Raw genomic sequence first — 22,412 nt, 5'->3', positions numbered from 1 at the left:
CCTCTCTTGTGCATCTTTTCTATGATTGAAAAACACTGCTGGTCATAAAGGATAGTAAAATTTGCAAACGTACCTCACCAGTGACCGGAATAATGAAGGTGCTGCATAGTTATGGCCCCTGCTCTGCACTGCGGCCTACTACGGCTACTTGGGGAGTGGACGTCAAAAGCGGTGCATGAGCACACACAAGTGCGGTATTTGAGGAAAACTTAAAGTGGATCCCTCCAGGCTCGTGCTCCCAACGATTCTACTCACTAGTGTCGATCGCTAGAAAATAAATTGGATTACCTGCACTGGTCTCAACCAGCTGGAAATGAGGGACTTCTGCACACTGGTCCTGACGAGTGTCCACGGAGGTCTGTGTGGCCTCTGTGTCTATGTCATTAAGAATTGGTATGTGAGTGCCTTGGTAGTAACGGCTCACTGCAGATAGAGTTTTTAATGGTGAACTGCAGCCCCTTCTATATATCAACGGAGTTCACTGTCATTGTGAATAATGCTGTTTACTAACCACCTCCCCCTGCCAACCAGGTCTGGGGAAGCACTGCAGGGGCCCTGTGGCGCCATCTGCAATCTCAAAGCCTCTCATCCAGATAGTTTCGGGAGGTGTCAATCACGCCAACTTAAGTACAGTCCTGTCAGAGTTCCACCAGCATGTCAACTTCGCAACCAGAGGAGAGAAGATATTGGACCTGGTCTCTGCCAACGTTTGTGCAGCCTGCAATGCTGCCCCCCCCCGCCCTCACCTCAGACACTCGGACCATATCCCTGCATACAGACCACTGGTTAAGCAAGCCAAGCCAGTTTACAGAGAGATCAGGACCAGGTCAGAAGGTGCCACTCCGGGCTTGTGGGACTGTTTCAAAAGCACAGACTGGAGCATATTCAGGGAGTCGAGTACCTCGGATCATCATGTCAATATTGATGAGTCTGCAGGACAGGTGACTGGCTACGCAGGAAAATGCATTGAGGACGTTACTGTGATTTAACGCTACACTGCCAGGGCAAAGCAAAATCCATGGCTGACTGCAGAGGTTTGTGCACTGCCCTGGGATCAGGGAATAGGACAACTAAGGTCAGCAGTTGCCACATTCTTACATGCCACCAGGAAGGCAAAGCGAGAGTAATCATATAAAACTTCCAGACATCTTTGCAGTGCCTGTGACAAGGTATACAAGCCATAATAGATTACAAGTCCATTCTGTGCCTCAATGTCCCTGATGTCTCCTGTCCTGGCAGGCTGAATGGCTTCTATGGATGACTTGACACAACGAATGATGTGACATCAAGGAAGGTCCCTCCTCCCCAGAGGAACAGGTACTCTGTCCGGCCGTGGCCGAGGTGAGGAGGACCCTAGCCAAGGTAACCCCTCACAAAGCTGCAGGGCTGGACAGGTGCTGATGGATTGTGCAGCCCAGCTAACAGAGGTCTTAATGGACACCTTTAATATCTCTTTGAAACAGTCCACTGTCCCTGCAGGCTTCAAGGCAGCCACCATCAGTCCGGTGTCCAAGAGAGCGACGGTAACTAGCCTAAATGATTACTGCCCAGTGGCAATAACCTCAACCATCATGAAGTGCTTTGTGCAGCTGGTACTGGACTGTGTGAAATCTCACCTTCCAGCTACATTGGACCCTTTCCAGTTTGCCTACCACTCAAGCCAATGATGCCGTAGGCTGAACCCTCCACTCTGTCCTGTCCCTCCAAGAAAATGGTGCCTCTTCTGCTAAGTTGTTGCTTATGACTTCAGCTCAGCGTTTAACACTATCATCCCTCGGAGGCTGGTAGGTAAACTGTTCTCATTGAGGCTTGACATCTCTCTCTCTAACTGGGGCCTGGACTTCCTTGTGGAGAGACCATAGTCAGTCCGAGTTGGCAGCAGCATCTCTAACTCTGTCAGGCTGTGCCCCGGTGCCCCCAGGGTTGTGTACTCACGACTGCACTGCCAGATCCAACTCGAGCTGTGTCATCAAGTTCGCTGCTGATACAACAGTGATTGGCCTCACCAGCACCAGTGATAAGGAGGTAGAGAGGCTTGTCAAATGGTGTGAGAACAACAACCTGAGTCTCACCATGGCAAGACAAAAGAGATGATTGTGGACTTCAGGAGGGTGCAGGTCGGCCATTCTCCATTGCACATCAATAGCTCTGTCATGGAGGGAGTGAAGAGCACAAAGTTCCTCGGTGTGCACATAACCGATGATCTAACCTGTTTCCAACCTCCTCCTCATTGGTCAAGGAGGCACAACAGCATCAACGCTTCTTGTGATATGCAAGTCTTCCCACCCCCATTCTACCACCTTTCTACAGGAGCACCATGGAGAGTGTCCTGCCTGGCTGGGTCACTGTGTGGTACGGAAGCGGCAGGGCTTCGGACTGCAGGACCCTACAGAGGACAGTAAAAACCGCCGAGAGGATCACGGGGGTCTCCCTCCCCCACTATCTGTGACACTTACCAGGAGTGTTGTATATGAAGGGCCCATTGTTGAGGATCCTTACACCCATCCCAAAATTTCTTCGACCCACTACTATCAGGAAGGAGGTACAGGCGCATCAGGCCTAGGACTGCCAGACTGGGTAACAGTTTCTTCCCTGATAATAAGACTAATGAATACTCTGCCGCCACCAAGGTCTTGTCACTAGAACAGTGAGCTGTTTATAGTTTACTGTTAACCTGTGCTGCACACTACATGTACTTTAAATTATGTATTAGTAATTAATTTGTGGTAATAGTTTGTTTTATATGCTGTGTGTGATATATGTTCTGTGGGTGCACTGTGATGTGGAGGAACATTGTTTCGTTTGGTTGTAAGTATATATTATGTAGTCAAATGGCGATGAACGTGAACTTCACTGTTGTGGCTATTTATAGGGGATCTGTGATGCTAGCAAGTGTTACAGGCATCTGTTAGGATCATTAACCAATCAGATTAAAGATTTCTTACATTCAGCAAAAAATATGGATTATAATTAGTGCCTTAACCATTGCTAGTGAATTAAAAGAGACATGCAAAATGTGTAAGGAAGACACAAAAGTATCAAACAAATTAAAAATAATTTTAAAAACATACATCCTTTTTTTAAAAATGATATTCTGAAGGAATGAGACGCTACACATTGAAAATACTTTTACATTCAGTACTGCTCTGCACAGAGCACCTTGCATTGTGAGACCTTCCAAGGGTCATTTCCTCTGTTTGAATCCCAGCTTTACAGTTTAAATAGGTTAATTGTGAGCAAGATTAAAAATCTAATAGCTGTGCCCAGTTACCTCATATTTTGCAGCAATCTAAGATGCGCTCTGATGACAGCCTTGACCTACTAGGTAGAATTATTGCCCGAACAGAAAGTTGAGTCCTACTCCAGATACTTGAGCAAAACTTGATTTGAGTCTTCAGTGTGGCTCTGAGGAAACGAACTACAGAGGTGCTCTCTTTAGAATGAAACATTAAACTGAAGCCTGGACTTCCTCCTGTGTTGGTTCCAAAAAAATCCCATGTTGTTTTTTCTAAGAATAGTAAGGATGTATTACCCAGTAAACAATGTCAATACTCGCTCCTCAACCAATGTGACCAAGACTCGTTACCTGGGCATTGTAATGTTCTTTGTCAAAGATTGTCATATACAAATTGACTGTTGTCTTTACAGTGCTACAATATGAACATTAGTAAGTACTTCATTGTCCAGAAGGTGATTTGGAATACCTCTGCTCGTGAAGAATGGAAATACAAGTTTTATTTTAACACTTTATAAGTTGTGCTATTTCCTGGTAGCTGACAAGTTTTAGACCAAATATCTTGAAGCGGTTATAACAATTGTTACTTGAAGAAAGATTTGGCATTAAAACTTGTGTTGTTGCATGTCATTCATATTTGTGAAATAAATGTTTTGTGAATTCAATTTAAAGATGAACTTGTAGATTTAGGTGATCACTGTATTTTTCCTACCCATGGGATTTGTGTTTCAGTATGTAGTGTTGTTATTCGTTAGTGTTGCTGCATTCGTGTAGGGGAGTGAGCTTGCAGAGAGAGCTGACATTGACCAAATAGTTTTGATTTTTGTTGTGAGAAAATAGGAAAGATATGAAATGTAAGATATTTTTTCCTGATCACTTCCCACTAAGTGATTGAAATTACCTATTATGTATACTAATCAAGTTGACTGTATCTGCATATTTCAATGTATAGTAAGTTTTCCTTTAATGTTATAACTTACCTTTGGAAAATGGGTTCTTAGTAAAAATTGACAGGAACAGATATGTTAATGATATGTTTTCACCAGCTTTGAGATACAAATAAAACAAAACCTAGTACTCAGTACTGGAGACTATAAGAAGATGTTTGAGCAAATTAAAAAAAATTTCAACAAGAAATAATGTTTTGGAAAAAAAGTAGAACTTTGAATAAGTTAGTGACTCTATGATTTCTAGAAGTCATCAGAAGTTCAGATTTTATATTTATTCTTAAATACACATTATGTATTAACTGGGGGAGAACCTGCTCAATAAAAGAGAAGGATAAACTGAGTAATTATAGATAAATTAGACTAATGCCAGAATTATAAATTCTTTAGAACTGTAATGAAAATTAAAATGTACAAGCAGCTCAAAGCAATGTATGTTTGAGAAATACACTTTATTTGAAGATATGATCATTGATTAGAGGAGGAAAATATTTAAGAAATGGACAGTATAAATTTTCTTAAGGTGAATCACAGATAGGTTCTTAGACAATTTAAGTTAAAGCTATAACAGGAAAATATAAACCCTATTGAGAAAACTGGCAAGCAGAAATGAAACCAATACGTTAGGATAAGTGACTTGATTTGATGAGAGAAGGTTAGAACATTGGGTTCAGTCTGGTTCTCTTTTCTCTAAGATGAATTTACATGTTAGGAACTTAGTTTCAAAATTTGATTATATTAGTGAGAGCCTGATGGACACAAATGAGGACTTTAATGACGTCAGGAAAACATAAACTAGATAACACAATGAGCAGATAGACAGTGGGTCAATTTAACAGGTAGATATGATTTAATATAGTGTGGGAGGGCAGACAATAAAAGGAACCTTACCTTGAATGGTACGTATTATGTTTAATGGATGGCTCTAATATAGATCATTGGTATGCCATTACAACATTAGTAATGTAATAGAGTTTTGTTATTTGAAGGGGGATGAGGATAACAGAATTCATCTAAAGTGCAACTGAATGAAACACTTCATTTTTATGCATTTAATTTCAGATTTGTTAAAGAGGCAATGCAGTATAATAGCAACGATTATTAATTTATATCAAATTATAAGTAAGGCACGGTTTTTGACACTGTCTTTTAGGAAGTACAGTATAATAAAGCCAGATGCTGGCTGGTGGTGTAGTGCCATCAGCGCCAGACTTCGGGGCGAGGGGTCCCGAGTTCGAATCCGGCCGGCTCCCTTGCACGCTCTCCACCTGTGCTGGGTTAAGAGCAGGTGATCTCTTTTTTTAAAAAAAAAATTCACCCAGCAGAAGGCAAAGGCAATGGCAAACCACTGCCATGTGACTTCCCAATACATCAGAGTGGCGTGGAAGGAAATCGTCTGCCAGCTGGAAATTCCAGATGTGACATACTGACGACGACGAATAAAGCCAGATTTGCTTTTTGTAAGCTTAGTTTGGATGTTAGAATTTTCTGTTAGTGAGAATAAAACAGTTGACCTTTGTTATTGAGAATGCATCTTGATTCATTTAGTTAGGTAGATGATGTTGATATAAGTTAATAGCAATGTTGATACTAGAATTTACAGTAGAGTAAACAGACACAAAAATGTTACTTTAGAAAGGAAATTTTGTACACAGAAAATGTGTGCAAATCTATGGACAAATTAGAAATTACTTAAAGACTAATTTTGTTTTACTCCTGGGACAGTTGATTGGTTTGCTAATGAATTTTGTGGATGGCGGGGTGCAAATACATCTACCAAAGAAGGTGTGAGGTGGTCTTTTCCTCCACTAGCCTACAGGTCACCCTAGGGCAAGGCGTAGCACCTGCTTAGCCCCCCTGATCAGGGTCACATGAAGCCATGCGAGCAGGTGGTAGATGGTCGTATGAGCTGCTGGTGCATATCACAAGTCTGGGTTATGTGACCACTCATGCCAGGCAGACAACCTCTGAAGAGTATTGATAATGGCTGGGGTCACCTGTCTTGTAAAGACACTGCCCAGAAGAATGCAATGGCAAACCACTTATGTAGAAAAATTTGCCAAGAATGATCATGATCATAGACCATGATGACCCATGTCTTACGACATGGCACATAATGAACAAATGAATGAATTTTAACTCCATATGATGTTGCAGCAGAAATGAAGTAGAGGGTAGTGACCCGTCTGGAGGATATGCAGCATGTAAGCGTATTCAAGCTTTACTTATGATGGCATCTAAGCCAATCACTGTTGAGATTACCTTCAGACGTTATTCAGATGATACTCTTGATTTTTGGTATAACAAAATTAAACTTTGCATTCAACACACACAAGATGCTGGAGGAACTCAGCAGGCCAGGCAGCATCCACGGGAAAGAGTAAACAGTGTATGTTTCAGACCGAGGCCCTTCATCCAGACTGGGAAAAAGGATGAGAAGTTTGAGCAAGAAGGTGGTAGGTGATAGGTGAAACTGGGAGGGGGTATGGGTGAAGTAAAGAGCTGGGAAGTCGATTGGTGAAAGAGATAAAGGGCTGGAGGAGAGGGCAGAAGATCTTGGAAGAAAGGGAAGCGGGGAGAGCACCAGAGGGAGGTGATGGACAGGTAAGGGGATGAGGTGAGAGATGGAAATGGGGAATTGTGAAGGGGTGGGCAATTACTGGGAGTTTGAGATATCGACGTTCATGCCACCAGGTTGGACATTACCATAACGGAATGTAAGGTCTTGCTCCTCCAACCTGAGTGTGGCCTTATCGTGACGGTAGAAGAGGCCACGGACTGGCATGTCGGAATGGGAAGTAGAATTAAAATGTGTGGCCACCGGGAGATACTGCTTTTTCTGGTGGGCAGAGCGTAGGTACTCAGCAAAGTGGTCTCCCAATCTATGTCGGGTCTCACCGATATAGAAGAGGGCACATCAGGAGTACTGGATATAGTAGCTCACCCCAACAGACTCACAGATGAAGTGTTGCCTCACCTGGAAGGACTGTTTGGGGCCCTGAGTGATAGTGAGGGAGGAGACGTAGGTGCAGTTGTGGCACTTGTTCCGCTAGCAGGGATAAGTACCAGGAGAGAGATCAATGGGGAGAGATGAGTGGACAAGAGAGTTGTGTAGGAAGCGTTCCCTGCAGAAAGTGGAGGAGGGGGTGGGGGGGGAGAGGAAAGATGTACTAGATGGTGGGATCCTGTTGGAGATGGCAGAAGTGATGGAGAATTATGTGCTGGACGCGAGCTAGTGGGGTGGTAGGTGAGGACGAGGAACCGTATCCTTGAGAAAATGGGGTGAGGGCAGATGTGCACGAAACGGAAGAAGTACAGGTGAAGGCAGTGTTGATGGTGGAGAAAGGACACCCCTTTCTTTGAAGAACGAGGACATCTCATTAGTTCTGGAATGAAAAGCCTCCTCCTGAGAGCAGATATGTCAGAGACGGAGGAACTAGGAGAAGGGGATACCATTTTTACAAGTGACAGGGTGGGAGGAAGTATAGTCCAGTAGATCTGCGAATTTGCATTGCTTGCTTTTGAAATATATTTAAACCATGTTTAAGCTTGTGACCTCTTTGGTAATGAATTGCAGGTTCTAAAGCCGTGGAATGAAGATGAACGGAGGTGGTTGATCTTCTGCCATAACGTGGAGCTGCCTGTTACTAAGGAATTAATATTAACACTTGTCCCTCATAGAATGACACTTGGGATATGGGAAGGTAAAGACAAAGTGAGCCCAAAGGCCAAGTTTGATCACCCCAAGAACTTGCATCATCTTTTGGACAAGGAAGAAGCAAGTGTCGGTGAGTCAAAAGAGGTGGATTTCTCTGCTGTCTTAATAATAAATGTAAATGATGAAATAATTTAAAAGACAAAAAGACAATTTTAAAATCCAAAACTGTTTACTCTGTTATAACTAACATAATTATATTTGAATAATGAAAACTACATTTAAAACTTGAACGCCATTAGAAGTGATACTGGTTATTGAGTTTAGGATAAAAAAGACAATGTTAAAATTTTCAATGGTAAAATAGTTTGCCTTGTATTCTTCTATCATTATTAGTAAACTGCATGATAATTGGCAGCATGCTGGGATTGTAGGTTGTCCCAATGTTTGTCTCAACGTGAAGTTTGTTACATTAAAGGAGAAACAATGAGGGCAGGGGTTCCCAACCTTTTTTATTCGTGGACCAATGCCATTAAGCAAGGGGTCCATGGACCCCAGGTTAGGAACCCCTGAAGCAGAGTGTAGAAATACAGCTAGAAAACATTTTGTTTGGTTTGTTTACTTATTTCTTTCCTGTCACACCAAAAGCATCTGTGATATCAGTAGTATCTTCACAGTTGTAGAGAAGTACAGCTCAGAAACAGGCCCTTTGGCCCATTTAATCCATGCTGAAACTATTTAAACTGCCTATGCCCACCGACATGCAGCTGAACCATAGACCTCCATACATCAATGATCCTATCCAAACTTCTCTTAAATGTTGAAATCAAGCTTGCATGCACCACTTGTATTAACAGCTCATTCCACACTCTCATGACCCTTTCAGTGAAGACTTTCCCCTCATGTTCCCCTTAAACTCCTCACCTTTCACCCTTAACCCATGACCTCTGGTAGTGTTCCCACCCAATTTCAGTGGAAAAAGCCTGCTTGCTTGCAATTACCCTCTCTATACCCCTCATAATTTTGTATACTTCTATCAAATCTTCTCTCAATAGTCTATGTTCTAAACAATACAGTCCTAACCTATTCAATCTTTCCTTATAGGTCAGTCCTCCAGACCCAGCAACACCCTTGTAAATTTTCTCTGTACTCTTTCAATCTTTCCTGTAGGTCAGTGACCAAAACTGTACACAATTATCCAAATTAGACCTCAGCAACATCTTATACAAATTCAACGTAACATCCCATCTCCTGTACGTAATACATTGATTCATGAAGGCCGATGTGCCAGAAGCTTTCTTTAGGACCCTGTCTGCCTGTAACGCCACATTCAACAAATTATGGACCTGTGTCTCCAGATCTTTGTTCTACCACACTCCTCAGTGCTCTACTGTTCACAGTGTAAGATCTACCATTGTTGGTCTTACTGAAGTGCAAAACCTCGCTATTGCCTACATTAAGCTCCATCTGCCATTTTTTAGCTGATTTTTCCAGCTGATGCAGATCCCTCTGCAAGCCATGATAGCCTTCCTCACTGCCCATTACCATATATATAATAGTATCATGTTATAAAATGGATGGCTTAAATTAATGTTGCTGGAAAAAGTGCATAATTCTTTCTGACTATCTGATTTCATTGGCAGGTAGTATAAAATATTCGGTTAAGGATCAATTAGAATTGTTGGAAAACAGCCCCCTCTTGACAACCTATAAAGCAACAGACGATTTGCCACCAGAAACCATGAACGTTCCTGCGCAAGGTGAAAGAGCACTCTGCAACAAACCAGCATCATGTGCACCTCCACTTTTCTTTAATTGCACGCCTACTGAGCAGTTTTCTGAAAACATCTAAAAACCCATCATGTAGGGTGACATTTGTTTATTCCATGCTGATTGTGGAACTTGTTGTTTAAATGTGTTTGTAGGGCATGATTCAACCAGTGGAATATCAGTCAAGGCAAAACTTCAAGGAATGATTAGAATCGGTTCATATGCATTTTATAACATCTATAACCACATAACTGTTCTCTTTCTTTTAATATTTGTAGCATCCTAAATGTTTTGAGTAAGGATCACTACTGACAATGGCCACTAAGGTTCCTAGGTAGATAGTTTCCTCATAATAATCATAGAATTGATGTCAATAGAAAGAATGAAATGAAGTGAACACACAATGGTTGTGTTGTCATGAGCCGAAGAACTATTGATGCCTACCACGATTATTGAAGCTATCCTGTGCTGTTATCAATATTGTGAAACAACTAAATCAACCACCACAAATCAGTTTACTGGAAAATGTCATGAATAGAAATTCAAGAAATTCTGCAGATGCTGAAAATCCAAAATCAAAACAGCACCAGAATGTTGGAGGAACTCAGCAGGTCAGGCAGCAAAAAATGGAAATAAATAAACAGTCAATGTTTCGGGCCAAGACCCTTCTGCAGGACTGGAAAGGAAGGGGGAAGACACTAGAATTTTTAAAAAAAAGTTGGGGTGAGGGGAAGATCGATAGCTAGAAGGTGATAGGTGAAGCCAGGTGAGTGGGAAAGACCCAGGTAAGTGTGAAGTGGTTCATTCAACCCAGATAAGTGTGAAGTATGAAGTGATTCATTTTGATAGGTCAAATATGATGGCAGAATATAGTATTAATGGTAAGACTCTTGACAGTGTGGAGGATCAGAGGGACCTTGGGGTCCGAGTCCATAGGACACTCAAAGCAGCTGCGCAGGTTGACGCTGTGGTTAAGAAGGCATACGGTGTATTGGCGTTCATCAATCGTGGAATTGAATTTAGGAGCCGAGAGGTAATGTTGCAGCTATATAGGACACTGGTCAGACCCCACTTGGAGTACTGTGCTCAATTCTGGTCGCCTCACTACAGGAAGGATGTGGAAGCCATAGAAAGGGTGTAGAGGAGATTTACAAGGATGTTGCCTGGATTGGGGAGCATGCCTTATGAAAACTGGTTGAGTGAACTGGGCCTTTTCTCCTTGGAGTGACGGAGGATGAGAGATGACCTGATAGAAGTGTATAAGATGATGAGAGGCATTGATCGTGTGGATAGTCAGAGGCTTCTTCCCCAGGGCTGAAATGGCTGCCACAAGAGGACACAGATTTAAGGTGCTGGAAAGCAGGTACAGAGGAGATGTCAGGGGTAAGATTTTTACTTAGAGAGTGGTGAGTGTGTGGAATGGGCTGCCGGCAACGGTGGTGGAGTCAGATATGGTAGGGTCTTTTAAGAGACTTTTAGATAGGTACATGGAGCTGAGAAAAATAGAGGGCTTTGGGGAAGTCTAGTAATTTCTAAGGTAGGAATGTATTTGGCACAACTTTATGGGCCGAAGGGCCTGTATTGTGCTGTAGGTTTTCTAAGTTCTATAAGATAGAATATAGGATTAGAAGTAGGCCATTCGGCCCATCGAGCCTGCTCTGCCATTCAGTCATGGGCTGATCCAATTCTTCCAGTCATCCCAGCTCTCCTGCCTTCTCCCCATACCCTTTGATGCCCTGGCTAATCGAGAACCTATCTATCTCTGCCTTAAATACACCCAATGACTTGGCCTCCACAGCCGCTCATGGCAACAAATTCCACAGATTTACCACCCTCTGACTAAAGTAATTTCTCCGCATCCCTGTCTAAATGGATGTCCTTCAATCCTGAAGTCATGCCCTCTTGTCCCAGAATCCCCTAGCATGGGAAGTACCTTTGCCAAATCTAATATGGTCAGGCTTTTTAACATTCGGAATGTTTCTATGAGATCTCCCCTCATTCTCCTGAACTCCAGGGAATACAGCCCAAGAGCTGCCAGACATTCCTCATACGGTAACCCTTTCATTCCTGGAATCATTCTCGTGATTCTTCTCCGAACCCTCTCCAGTATATCCTTTCTAAAATAATGTCAGTATATCCTTTCTAAAATAAGGAGCCCAAAACTGCACACGATACTCCAAGTTTGGCCTCACGAGTGCCTTATAGAGCTTCAACATCACATCCTTGCTCTTATATTCTATATCTCTAGAAATTAATGCCAGCATTGCATTCACCTTCTTTATCACCAACTCAACCTGTAGGTTAACCCCTTTAATGTATCCCTCACAAGGACTCCCAAGTCCCTTTGCATCTCTGCATTTTGAATTCTCTCTCCATCTAAATAATAGTCTGCCTGTTTATCTCTTCCACCAAAGTGCATGACCATACACTTTCCAACATTTCATTTCATTTGCCACTTTCTTGACCATTCCCCTAAACTATCTAAGTCTCTCTGCAGGCTCTCTTTTCCCTCAACACTACCCCTTTCCTCCACCTATCTTTGTATTATCGGCAAATTTAGTCACAAATCCATTAATCCCATAGTCCAAATCATTGACATGCATCGTAAAAAAACAGCGGTCCTAACACTGACCCCTGTGGAACTCTACTGGTAACCGGCAGCCAGAATAGGATCCCTTTATTCCCACTCTCTGCTTTCTGCCGCTCAACCACTGCTCCACCCATGCTAGTAACTTCAGAAAGTATAAATCTTCAAGTATAAATGCAAATAATATATTTTATATTGAAACAAGAATAGGCAAGCACCAAGTGGAAAGTGAGCCATGTGAGTAAAATATTGGATTGGGGACAGGCATCACTTTTTAGTCACTGATGATTTTGCTCTGTTTGCCTAATCTTTACTCACTCACTTATCTGTACACACTGGTTACCTCCTTTTGCTCCCTTTTCAACTTCCATTCCTACTATTGTACATCACAAATTTAGCTGTCAGGCTGTCAGACTGTCAGAGTCGTCATTCAAGCCATTCACGTGGATTGTGAGATGCTGAGCACCTGCAGAAGTTTAAGGCTCCGGTTCAGGTATAACTTAAGTTGTAGGCAAGTTTCTTTTGGTAAAGGGCTGGAGAAGAAGGAATCTGATAGGAGAGGAGAGTGGACCATAGGAGACAAGGAAGGAGGAGGGGCACCGGGGGGAGGTAACAGGCAGGTAATAAGAGGTCAGAGGCTAGACTGGGGAGTAGAAGCAGAGGGGAGAAGGAAATTTTTGTTTACTGGAAGGAGAAATTAGTATTCATGCCATCAGGTTGGAGACTACCTGGAAAGAATATAAGGTGTTGCTCCTCCACGCTGAGGGTGGCCTCATTGTGACACAAGAGGAGGCCATGGGCTGACATTGCCAGAAAGGGAATAGGAATGGGAATTAAAGTGTTGCACCACCAGGAAATTCCGCCTTTGGCGGATGGAGTGGAGCTGCTTGACAAAGCGGTTCCCCGATTTATGACGGGTCTCACCAATGTAGAGGAGGCTGCATTGGGAGCACCAGATACAACACACGACCCTAGCAGATTCGCAGGTGAAGTGTTGCCTCACCTGGAAGGAATGTTTGGGGCCCCAAATGGAGGTGAATGGGTAGGTGTAGCACTTTGGGTGCCTGCGGGGATAAGTGCCGGGAAAGAGATTAGTGGGGAGGGACAAGCGGAGAAGAGTCTCATGGAAGCAGTGGGGAGTGGTGGCGGTGGGGAGGTAAAGATGTGGAAAAAGCTTTCCCAGTATACATGATGAATAAACTCTTCTCAGGCTTCTAGCCAGGCATAGGTATAGACCTGAACCAACGTGTCAATGACAAACTCTGCCATTTTCATCAGGGATGATGCAAGTCTCATGTTCTGCTACCACCGACTTCTCCAGGTAATCCAAATGGATACATCTTTGACCAACATAAGCTGTGATTTGAGCTTCCTTATGGGTTTGTGGATGGTATTGATCCAGTATTTCTTCCTGACAATCCTTCCAGAAACTGTGGAAATAAAGGGATGACAGGTGGCATCACATCTCCCAATGTAGAGCGGTTCTTTCTACTTCGATTCACCATGTGAAAGCTAGTTTGGGCCTGGGGAGTCTGCATGAGGAAATAAGATGATTACACACTCCTACACAATGGCTACAAGGTGAAGGAAATCAATTGGGCCCTTAAAAGGAAAGACAGAAAAACCAGGAAACCCAACAACGAGGAGGAACCTGTCATTACCGCCTGCCTTCCCTACATTTCCACGGTTTCTGCAAGGATCGCTAGGATCCTGAAGAGATAGCAGATTAATACCATTCACAAACCCATAAGGAAGCTGAAATCACAGCTTATGCAGATCAAAGATAACCTGGGACACAGGACGGCTGGCATTTACGGGATTCCCTGTGAATGTGGATCAGCATATATTGGTCAGATAGGATGCATGATGGAAGCCTGCATCAAGGAGCACAGGAGAATGGGTTACCCAGAGAAATTGGTGGTGGCAGAACATTGCCTTTGCAATGGCCATAGGATTGACTTCAGTGGCACAAAACTACTATGCCGTGCCATTGTCTTTTGGGACCACCAGTGAAGAAAGCCATTGAAGTAAAACTAGAGGAAAAGGATTTTAACAACGATGAAGGTTTGGCTCTAAGTAAGAACTAGAATTCAATTATAAACAAGGTGGGAGAATAGAAATCTAATTGGATGAGGACAAACCAATCAGGAGGGACGGACAACAGGGGTATAAACACCAGCGGTCTAGATATGCCCAGGCATCATCCCTGATGAAGACTGCACAGCTTGTTATTGAAATGTTGGTTAAAATTGGTACCTATATCTGGATGGATAACCAAGAGGAGTTTATAGGTAAAGATGTGTTTAGTGGTGGGATCCCTTTGGGATTAGCAGAAGTTGAAGAGAATGAAGTGTTGGATGTGGAGGCTCATGTAGGTAAGGACAAGAGGAACTCTGTCACTGTTGAGCCGGTGGGAAGATGGAGTGAGCATGGATGTCTGGGAAATGGGCGAGATGTGGGTGAGGGCAGCATCCATGGTGGAGGAAGGGAAACCCCGTTCTTTGAAGAAAGAGAACATCTCTGATGGCCTGAAAAGCCTCATCCTGGGAACAAATGCAGCAGAGCCAAAGGAGCGAGAAAAGGGAATAGCATTTCTACTGGAGACCGGGTGGGAAGAGGTGTAGTGAAGATAGCTGTGGGAATCTGTGGGTTTATAAAAGATGTTGGTTGATGGTTAGTCTCCAGCAATGGAGACTCAGAGGTGTAGAGAGGGAAGGGAGGTGCTTCCAGAGATGGACAGAGAGATCGAGAAAGGGGAGGGTGGTGAATAAAATAGAATGAATGTAATTTTCTTAAGGGAATTATTAAAATTGTCATTCTATTGAATAAATTCTTGGATAATTAACAGTTAGTGAAATTATTGGAAGACACAAACACATCATTTTATCATTATTTCCCTTGTCTGTAAAACTGCACAGACCTTTTAATCCTGCTGGGTAGTTGTGGCTGGTGTTAAAGTAAATCTAGTGATCTATGGTTCTAATTTTAGAATTCCCTTGCCTCATTTTCTCAACACAGGAGCAGTTTCCACATTGACCCTTCCTGAAACTGAAATAACGACTTTGAATGAACAGCTACAGAGGTAAGATCTGACATTTGCTTTTCAGGATGACCATAACATAAGAATGCATGGAACTGGGGTTAATGTTTTAGTGTGGATAGAGCTTGGTTAACCAATAGAAGGCAGAGAGTTGGGATAAATGGGTGTTTCTCTGGTTGGCAATCATTGTGAGTGGAGTGCCACTGGGTTTGATGCTGGGCCCCCAACTGTTCATGATATACATTGGAAGAGGGGACTGAGTGTAGCGTATTTAAGTTTGCTGATGACACTACATTGAGTGGAAAGTCCGCAGAGAGATATAGATAGATTAAGTGAGTGGGCAAGTGTCTGGGAACTGAAGTGCTATGAGAGGTAAAATAGAAGACTGCAGCAGGCTGTTGTGCTGAGAGACTTGGCAGTGCTTGTGCATGAATTGCAAAAGATTGGTTTGCAAGTGCTACAGGCTATCAAGAAGGTAAATGGAATGTTGGACTTCATTGTAGAGGGATTTAATTTAAGAGCAGAGAGGTTATTCTGCAACTGTACAGGGTCCTGGTGAGACCACATCTGGAGTACTGTATGCAGTTCTGGTCATCTTACTTGAGGAAAGATGTACTGGCTTTGGAGGGTGCAGTGGAGGTTGATTCTGGAGATGAAGCGGGGGTTTAACTGATGAGGAGAGATTGAGTCACCTGGGGCAATACTTGCTTGAATTCAGAAGAATGAGAGGGGTCCGCATAGAAACGTGTAAAATTATGAAAGGGATTGATAAGATAGAGGCAGGAAAGTGAGACCAGAGCTAGCGGACATAGTCTCAAGATTCGAGGGGGAATAGATTCAGGATAGAGATGAGGGGAAACTGCTTTTCCTAGAGTACTGAATCTGGTATTCACAACCCAGGGAATAGTAGAGGCAACCTTATTAAATACACGTATGTAAGATGCACTTGGTTAGAGTTGTGCAGGGCAGGGGAATTAAAGGTAATGGGGTAAAGGCAGGTAGGTAGAGCTGAGTCCTTGGTTAGATCCGTCATAATCTTATTGAATGGCGGAGTAGACTCAACTAGTCAGATGGCCTAGTGCTGCTCTTACTATTAATGCAAGAAAACCTGCCAAAACTGCTTTCTTTTACCATTACAAAAGTACAATTAAATATTGATATCTGTTTTACTTTATTTTTATATGCTGTTGAGCTTCATAAACTTAAAAAAAAAAAGTGTTTACAACCATGGAATTTAATCAGGGGTTCCCTACCTGCAGCCCATGGACCCCTTGCTTAATTGTATTAGTTCATGGCATTAAAGAGGTTGGGAACTCCCTCAATTTAATAAATAATTGAAAGTCTGAAGAATTTGAATTTGTGAGCAGTGTTTTTAATGCCCCTTGTAAATTGTTATCCTGCTTTCTGATTCCTGAGCAACATAATAGATGCTGGTAGGCAATGGCAGCACAAAACAGAAGTATTAACTCTACCTAAGTTGGGAACTTGTTAGATTCATGTCACTGTTCTGTATCGGGTACCTGACTGGCATAGCGGTACAGCTGATAGAGCCGCTGCCTTACTGTTCCGGCAACCCAGTGCAGTCCTGTCCTTGGGTGCTGTCTGTGTGGAGTTTCTATGTTCTCCCTGTGACCTTATGGTTTCTTCTGGGTGCTCTCCAGTTTCCTCTCATTATCTCAGAAACGTTTGTAGGTTAATTACCCATTGTAAGTTGCCCCTAGTATTCAGGTGAGTGGTAAGAATCTAGGGCAGGGGTTCCCAACCTGAGGACCACGGATCTCTCAGTTAATGGTGAGACTTCATAGACCCTTCAATAACGGTAAGGCTCTATGGCATAAAAAAGATTGGGAACCCCTGGTCTACAGGGTAGTTGATGGGATGAGACTGGTAGGATTTTAATGTTTCTTGTGAAATCAGTGGGCCAAAATGACTTTTTCCATACCATTAACACTCTAATACTCAATGTTTCTGGATTCTTGATGCACCAATTGATTAAAGATTAGCTTAGTTTGTCACTTGTCGAACAAAACATACAGTGAAATGCGTTGTCGGTGCCAACAGCCAACACAGTCTGACAATGTGCTGGGGGCAGACAAAAGTGATCAATATTATTAAAATAGCCCGATATACAAGTATGCAGTTTGAGTACGGATAAAGAGCTTTACAGTATGAGAAATTTATGCAGAGAAATATTTCCTACTCTTTTAAAAAAAAAAGCTTCAAAAGCATTATTCTCCCGAATATCTCAAATAAACAAGGTAGTATCCAACGCTAAATGTTTGGAATGGGTATTTTTTACAAATTACAATCTTAACAAAAGGTCTTGTTAATCATTAGATATCCAAATACTGAATTTACAAATGTATATGGTGGTGAAGAGACTCAACTTTGGTTACAAATAATGGAAAGTCAACTGTTATGTAGCCAGTTGTTTGTGGCTGTGCTGATGAATTCCATTGGAATTTATGACTGGACTTTACTGTAATGACCAAGCACACTTGGGTTAAACATTGTAATGAATTTGTCAAAGATAAATTAATTTAGGTATCATGGTGTACAGCATTTTGTTTGTATGTTAAATTCTGCAACTCAACTTTCATAAAGAAATATTTACAGAACTTTCTCGTGTGATTTATGTACAGAACTTCATGGAATACAATTAGTAAAGAAAACTATTTGAAAACTGTGACCTTATAATGCAGTTTGTATCGGTGTTACATGATACAGGATGACATCACTTCATCACAGAAGACCTGTCTGGAGGATGATATTGTCAGTGCAGTTTATCATTTTTATATGTTTTTTAAGTAGAAATCAGTAGCATCGGCTGCAGCAGTCACTGAGAAGGGTGCACAGGGAGGCCAACTGCTAGCTATATTTTCCAGAGATAATGTAAAGCAAGTGTTGGCAATTCCTCCGCACTGAAAACTGTCTGAGCCCTTAACTCTTGGATTGATCATCTGTCGGTGATAAGTTTAAATGTTTAAAAGTTGGAGCATCAGTGTTTTCAATCCCTGAAAAGTTAATACATCCTAGCTTTGTAATGAACTTATAATGGCACATTGTTTTTTATTTTTAACCGGTCATTTTCATGTAAAACTAAGGAACGTTTCCCAGATGGTTTATGAGGAGCAGGCAGACCATTTATCAGGAATAATATTTGCCAGTAGAGATACAATTGTCTTTCATTATTTTGCAGTCAATGGAGCGAATACACCATTCAAATCTTTCCACATCATTTATTTGGAAATAGTAGACAATTCAAAAGAGTCTTTTAAGGGTGCTTCCCCGGTTCATTTTGAACATTTATTCTGACCATGAATTTATGTTTCACTCTGTCACTGCCTTTGTAGCACAGTCTGTTATGGCACAAATCCCCTTGCATGGAATTGGTATGTTGAAGAACTGTGAGCTCAGTGTAATTTGATGCTAATTCACAACTCATTTTCCTAGTTAGGTGATTATCAGTTTTAAACTATTCTGACTGATCTCATAGGAAGTTTGTCATTGTAAAAGCCATTCTTTATACTTTAATACTTCATACTTTATTGTCGCCAAACAATTGATACTGGAACATACAGCGATATTTGATTCTGCGCTTCCTGCTCCCTGGATTACAAATATTAAATATTTAAAAAATTAAAAATAGAAAAAATTAGTAAATATTAAAATCTTAAATTATAAATCATAAATAGAAAGTAGAAAAATGGGAAGTAAGGTAGTGCAAAAAGAACCCGATAGGCAGGTCAGGATATTTGGAGGGTACGGCCCAGATCCGGGTCAGGATCCGTTCAGCAGTCTTATCACAGTTGGAAAGAAGCTGTTCCCAAATCTGGCCGTACAAGTCTTCAAGCTCCTGAGCCTTCTCCCCCCCTCCCCCCGGTGGGAAGAGGGACAAAAAGTGTGTTGGCTGGGTGGGTCGTGTCCTTGATTATCCTGGCAGCACTGCTCCGACAGCATGCGGTGTAAAGTGAATCCACGGACGGAAGATTGGTTTGTGTGATGTGCTGTGCTGTGTTCACGATCTTCTGCAGCTTCTTTCGGTCTTGGACAGGACAACTTCCATACCAGGTTGTGATGCACCCCAGAAGAATGCTTTCTACGGTGCATCTATAAAAATTAGTGAGGCTTTTAGGGGACAGATATAAAAAGGATATAGTGCTTTCCAGTGTATATGACGAATAAACGCTTCTCGGGCTTCCAGCTGGATACAGGCATTGATTATAACTGACGTTTCAATGACAAACTCTGCCATCTTCTTTAGGGAACCATTCTGTCCATGTACCTGTTTGGGCATTACCCTCACTTTGTTATTTGTATTGCTTTTACCCCTGTACATGGAACATAAAGATCACATAGTAGTGCAGCATTAGAATAGGCCCTTCATCAAAGTAAAATTGATTATCAGGGTACATACATGTCACCACATACAACCCTGAGGTTCTTTTTCTGCAAATCTATAGAACAGTAACTGTAAACAATAAACTATAAACAAACAGGCAAATGCAGATCATAAATAAATAGCAATAAATAACGTGCATGAGATAAATAGATAATCATTAAATGAGTGTAGTCTTACCCTTTTGTCCAAGAGCCAGATGATTGAGGGGTAGTAACTGTTCTTGAACCTGGTGATGCAAGTCCTGAGGTTCTTGTACCTTCTACCCGATGGCAGCAGTGAGAAAGGAGCATGGCCCGGGCGGTGAGAATCTTTGATGATTGATGCTGATTTTCTACAGCAAAACTTCTCACTGTTTATAAATAATGTTCTTTTTTTGTAACACACACTTGGCAGGTCAGGCAGCAACTATGAAGTTGACATTTTGGGCTGAGGCCCTTCATCAGGACTGGAAAGGAAGGAAGAAGAAGGTGCCAGAATAAAAAGGTGGGGGGGGGGAGAGGAAGGGGGACAAGCTTTAAGGTGATGGTACTGTGCAAATGTCTTGGGGTGCCTGAGACTTTTGCACAGAACTATATTTGTCAATGTGGAATGGAGACCAAGTTTGTAAATCTGGTGGGAGCAACCATGCTGGGAATGGTGAGGGTGGAGTGCCACAGGAAGGGTGTGGAGCAGGGAGCAGAGAAGGAGCACCAGGGGTGGTGGGGGGGGCGGTGGGATGCTGAGGGAGCAGATACACCCAGCCCCGGGACACCAGGCAAGGTCATTTGATTCCAAACAATTGGCTATTGGTCATTACAGACATCACTCTGGTGCTTCCTGCTCCCTCCCCTCTCCCTACCCCTTTTCACAGCAATGATTCCCTTCTCCCTGCCCCCTTCCCATTCTCAGCCCACAAAAAAAACCCATATGAGAATTTAGTTCATCGTCACTCACATGTATCAGGAAATTTGCTTTTGATATACTGTATGTGGCAGCAGTACAGTGCAGTACTGCGGGTGAAGGTGGGAAATGTAAAGGGCTGCAGAAGAAGAAATACTTGCTTGTACTTTACCTGCCAAAGGCAACAACAGAGCATTTCCCATTTTATACCCCAAATGCCATTTTTTAACCACCTGCTTCACCATTATCTATCCTTTTGGAGCCTTTATTTCCTTATTTATGATTTGAGCATAGTTAACAACTATATTTTTTGGTGCCTTCACTAAAAGATATTTTTATGAATCTGAAGTTGAACCAAACACTGATCTCTGTGTCATAACACTTGACGCCAATCAGAAAATACCAATTTATGCTACTCTTTGTTGCCTGTTCTCTTCACACCATTACATTGCCACCAATACACAAGCTATTATTTTCTGTAATAACCTTTGGAGCAGTACGTCATCTAAGGCCTTTGGAAATCTTTGCACACGCAGACGTTCCCCTTTATCCACAGCACATTAGTTCTTCAAAGAATTCAAATCATTTGGCTGGATATGATTCCTCTTTTCATAAAACCTTATTGATTTTGCACAACACAGACAAAATGCTGGAGGAACTCAGCAGTCCATGCAGCATTTATGGAACAGTAAACAATTGACATTTTGGGCTGAGACCCTTCATCAGTCCTGTGTTACACTCATCTTACACCTAAGTATTGTACAAGATTAGTGTAAATGGGTAGTTAATAGTTGGTGCGTACACTGTAGGGCTTGCTTTTCCATGCTATAACTCTTTATCTCTTCTGATTATCAGAGGCTACATAAATGTGTCTGTGATCATTATCGAAATTACTTAAAAACACTCTCACAAGAGCAGATTAAATCATCTACTTGGCTCTGGTATTGGTCATTTTGAATGTCACCTGAGTTCTGGCCTTTACACCATTCCTTTACATAATCACTTGGTTTATTCAGCCATGTAATATTTTTCAGAGTTTGCAAATGTTACTTAATTTTACTTTGCAAAGTTCCACGCTCTATAGTAGCTGAAGTATCTTCCTTTTATTTGTCGTCGTCGTGGCTATCCCTCGAGGTCGAGGATGATGGTCCTTGTTCTGTTGATCCTTTTATTACCTGTATTTGGTTTGACTTCTTGATAGTTTCAATGACTCTGGAATCTTGGAATCTCTGGAAGGTTACGGTGTGGAAGGGGGCTCTTTATCCTGTTGAATTCCGTACAAATCTAAAGAAGACCAGACATGAGGAACTCTGCAGATGCTGGAAATTGAAGCAACACACATCAAAGTTGCTGGTGAATGCAGCAGGTCAGGCAGCATCTCTAGGAAGAGGTACAGTCGACGTTTCAGGCTGAGATCCGTCTTGACGAAGGGTCTCGGCCTGAAACGTCAACTGTACCTCTTCCTAGAGATGCTGCCTGGCCTGCTGCGTTCACCAGCAACTTTGATAAAGAAGACCAGTCCTGCTAGGCTTTTTTCTTTCTCTTGGCTGCTACAATTGAATCTGCCACCTCTACTGCGCTTGACAATCTTCTTCCAGATCCTAACTTACTCACCATGGAAAAAGGATTTTCCTTCTGCTTCTTTTGCTCATCTATGTTCCTTCATTATTGACTTCTGTTAATCAGAGCACGTGCTTTATACTCTGCCTTGGTGCTGCACAATTCTAAGTAAGAGCAAGCAGAAAGCGTAGGAATGGTTTTGGGGCATTTGGGCCATTGGGTCTGTTCTGACATTCTATCATGGCTGATTTATTATCTCTCTCAACCCCATTCTCCTGCCTTCTCTCCATAACCTTTGAAGCCCCGATTAATCAAGAACCTATCAAACTCTGCCTTA

The 22,412-nt window shown here is 42.3% G+C and overlaps 1 protein-coding gene across 2 annotated transcripts in view; it reads left to right on the top strand.

Moving 5' to 3' along the window:
• The window catches only part of cfap92 (cilia and flagella associated protein 92 (putative)), a 123,628-nt gene that overhangs the window by 4,032 nt on the left and 97,184 nt on the right, over positions 1 to 22,412 (top strand). The window contains exons 4-6 of one of the 2 annotated variants that reach the window (XM_063068139.1): positions 7,760 to 7,970; positions 9,481 to 9,597; positions 15,213 to 15,276. In XM_063068139.1, the coding sequence (XP_062924209.1) occupies positions 7,760 to 7,970; positions 9,481 to 9,597; positions 15,213 to 15,276 (392 nt within the window). The remainder of the gene's footprint in view (positions 1 to 7,759; positions 7,971 to 9,480; positions 9,598 to 15,212; positions 15,277 to 22,412) is intronic. The other variant, XM_063068140.1, reaches the window with a different exon arrangement.

The sequence above is a fragment of the Mobula hypostoma genome, chromosome 15, assembly GCF_963921235.1.
Source record: "Mobula hypostoma chromosome 15, sMobHyp1.1, whole genome shotgun sequence".
NCBI lineage: Eukaryota > Metazoa > Chordata > Chondrichthyes > Myliobatiformes > Myliobatidae > Mobula > Mobula hypostoma.
The sequence above is the reverse complement of the archived record's forward strand: the minus strand, read 5'-3'. Positions and strand labels throughout refer to the sequence as shown.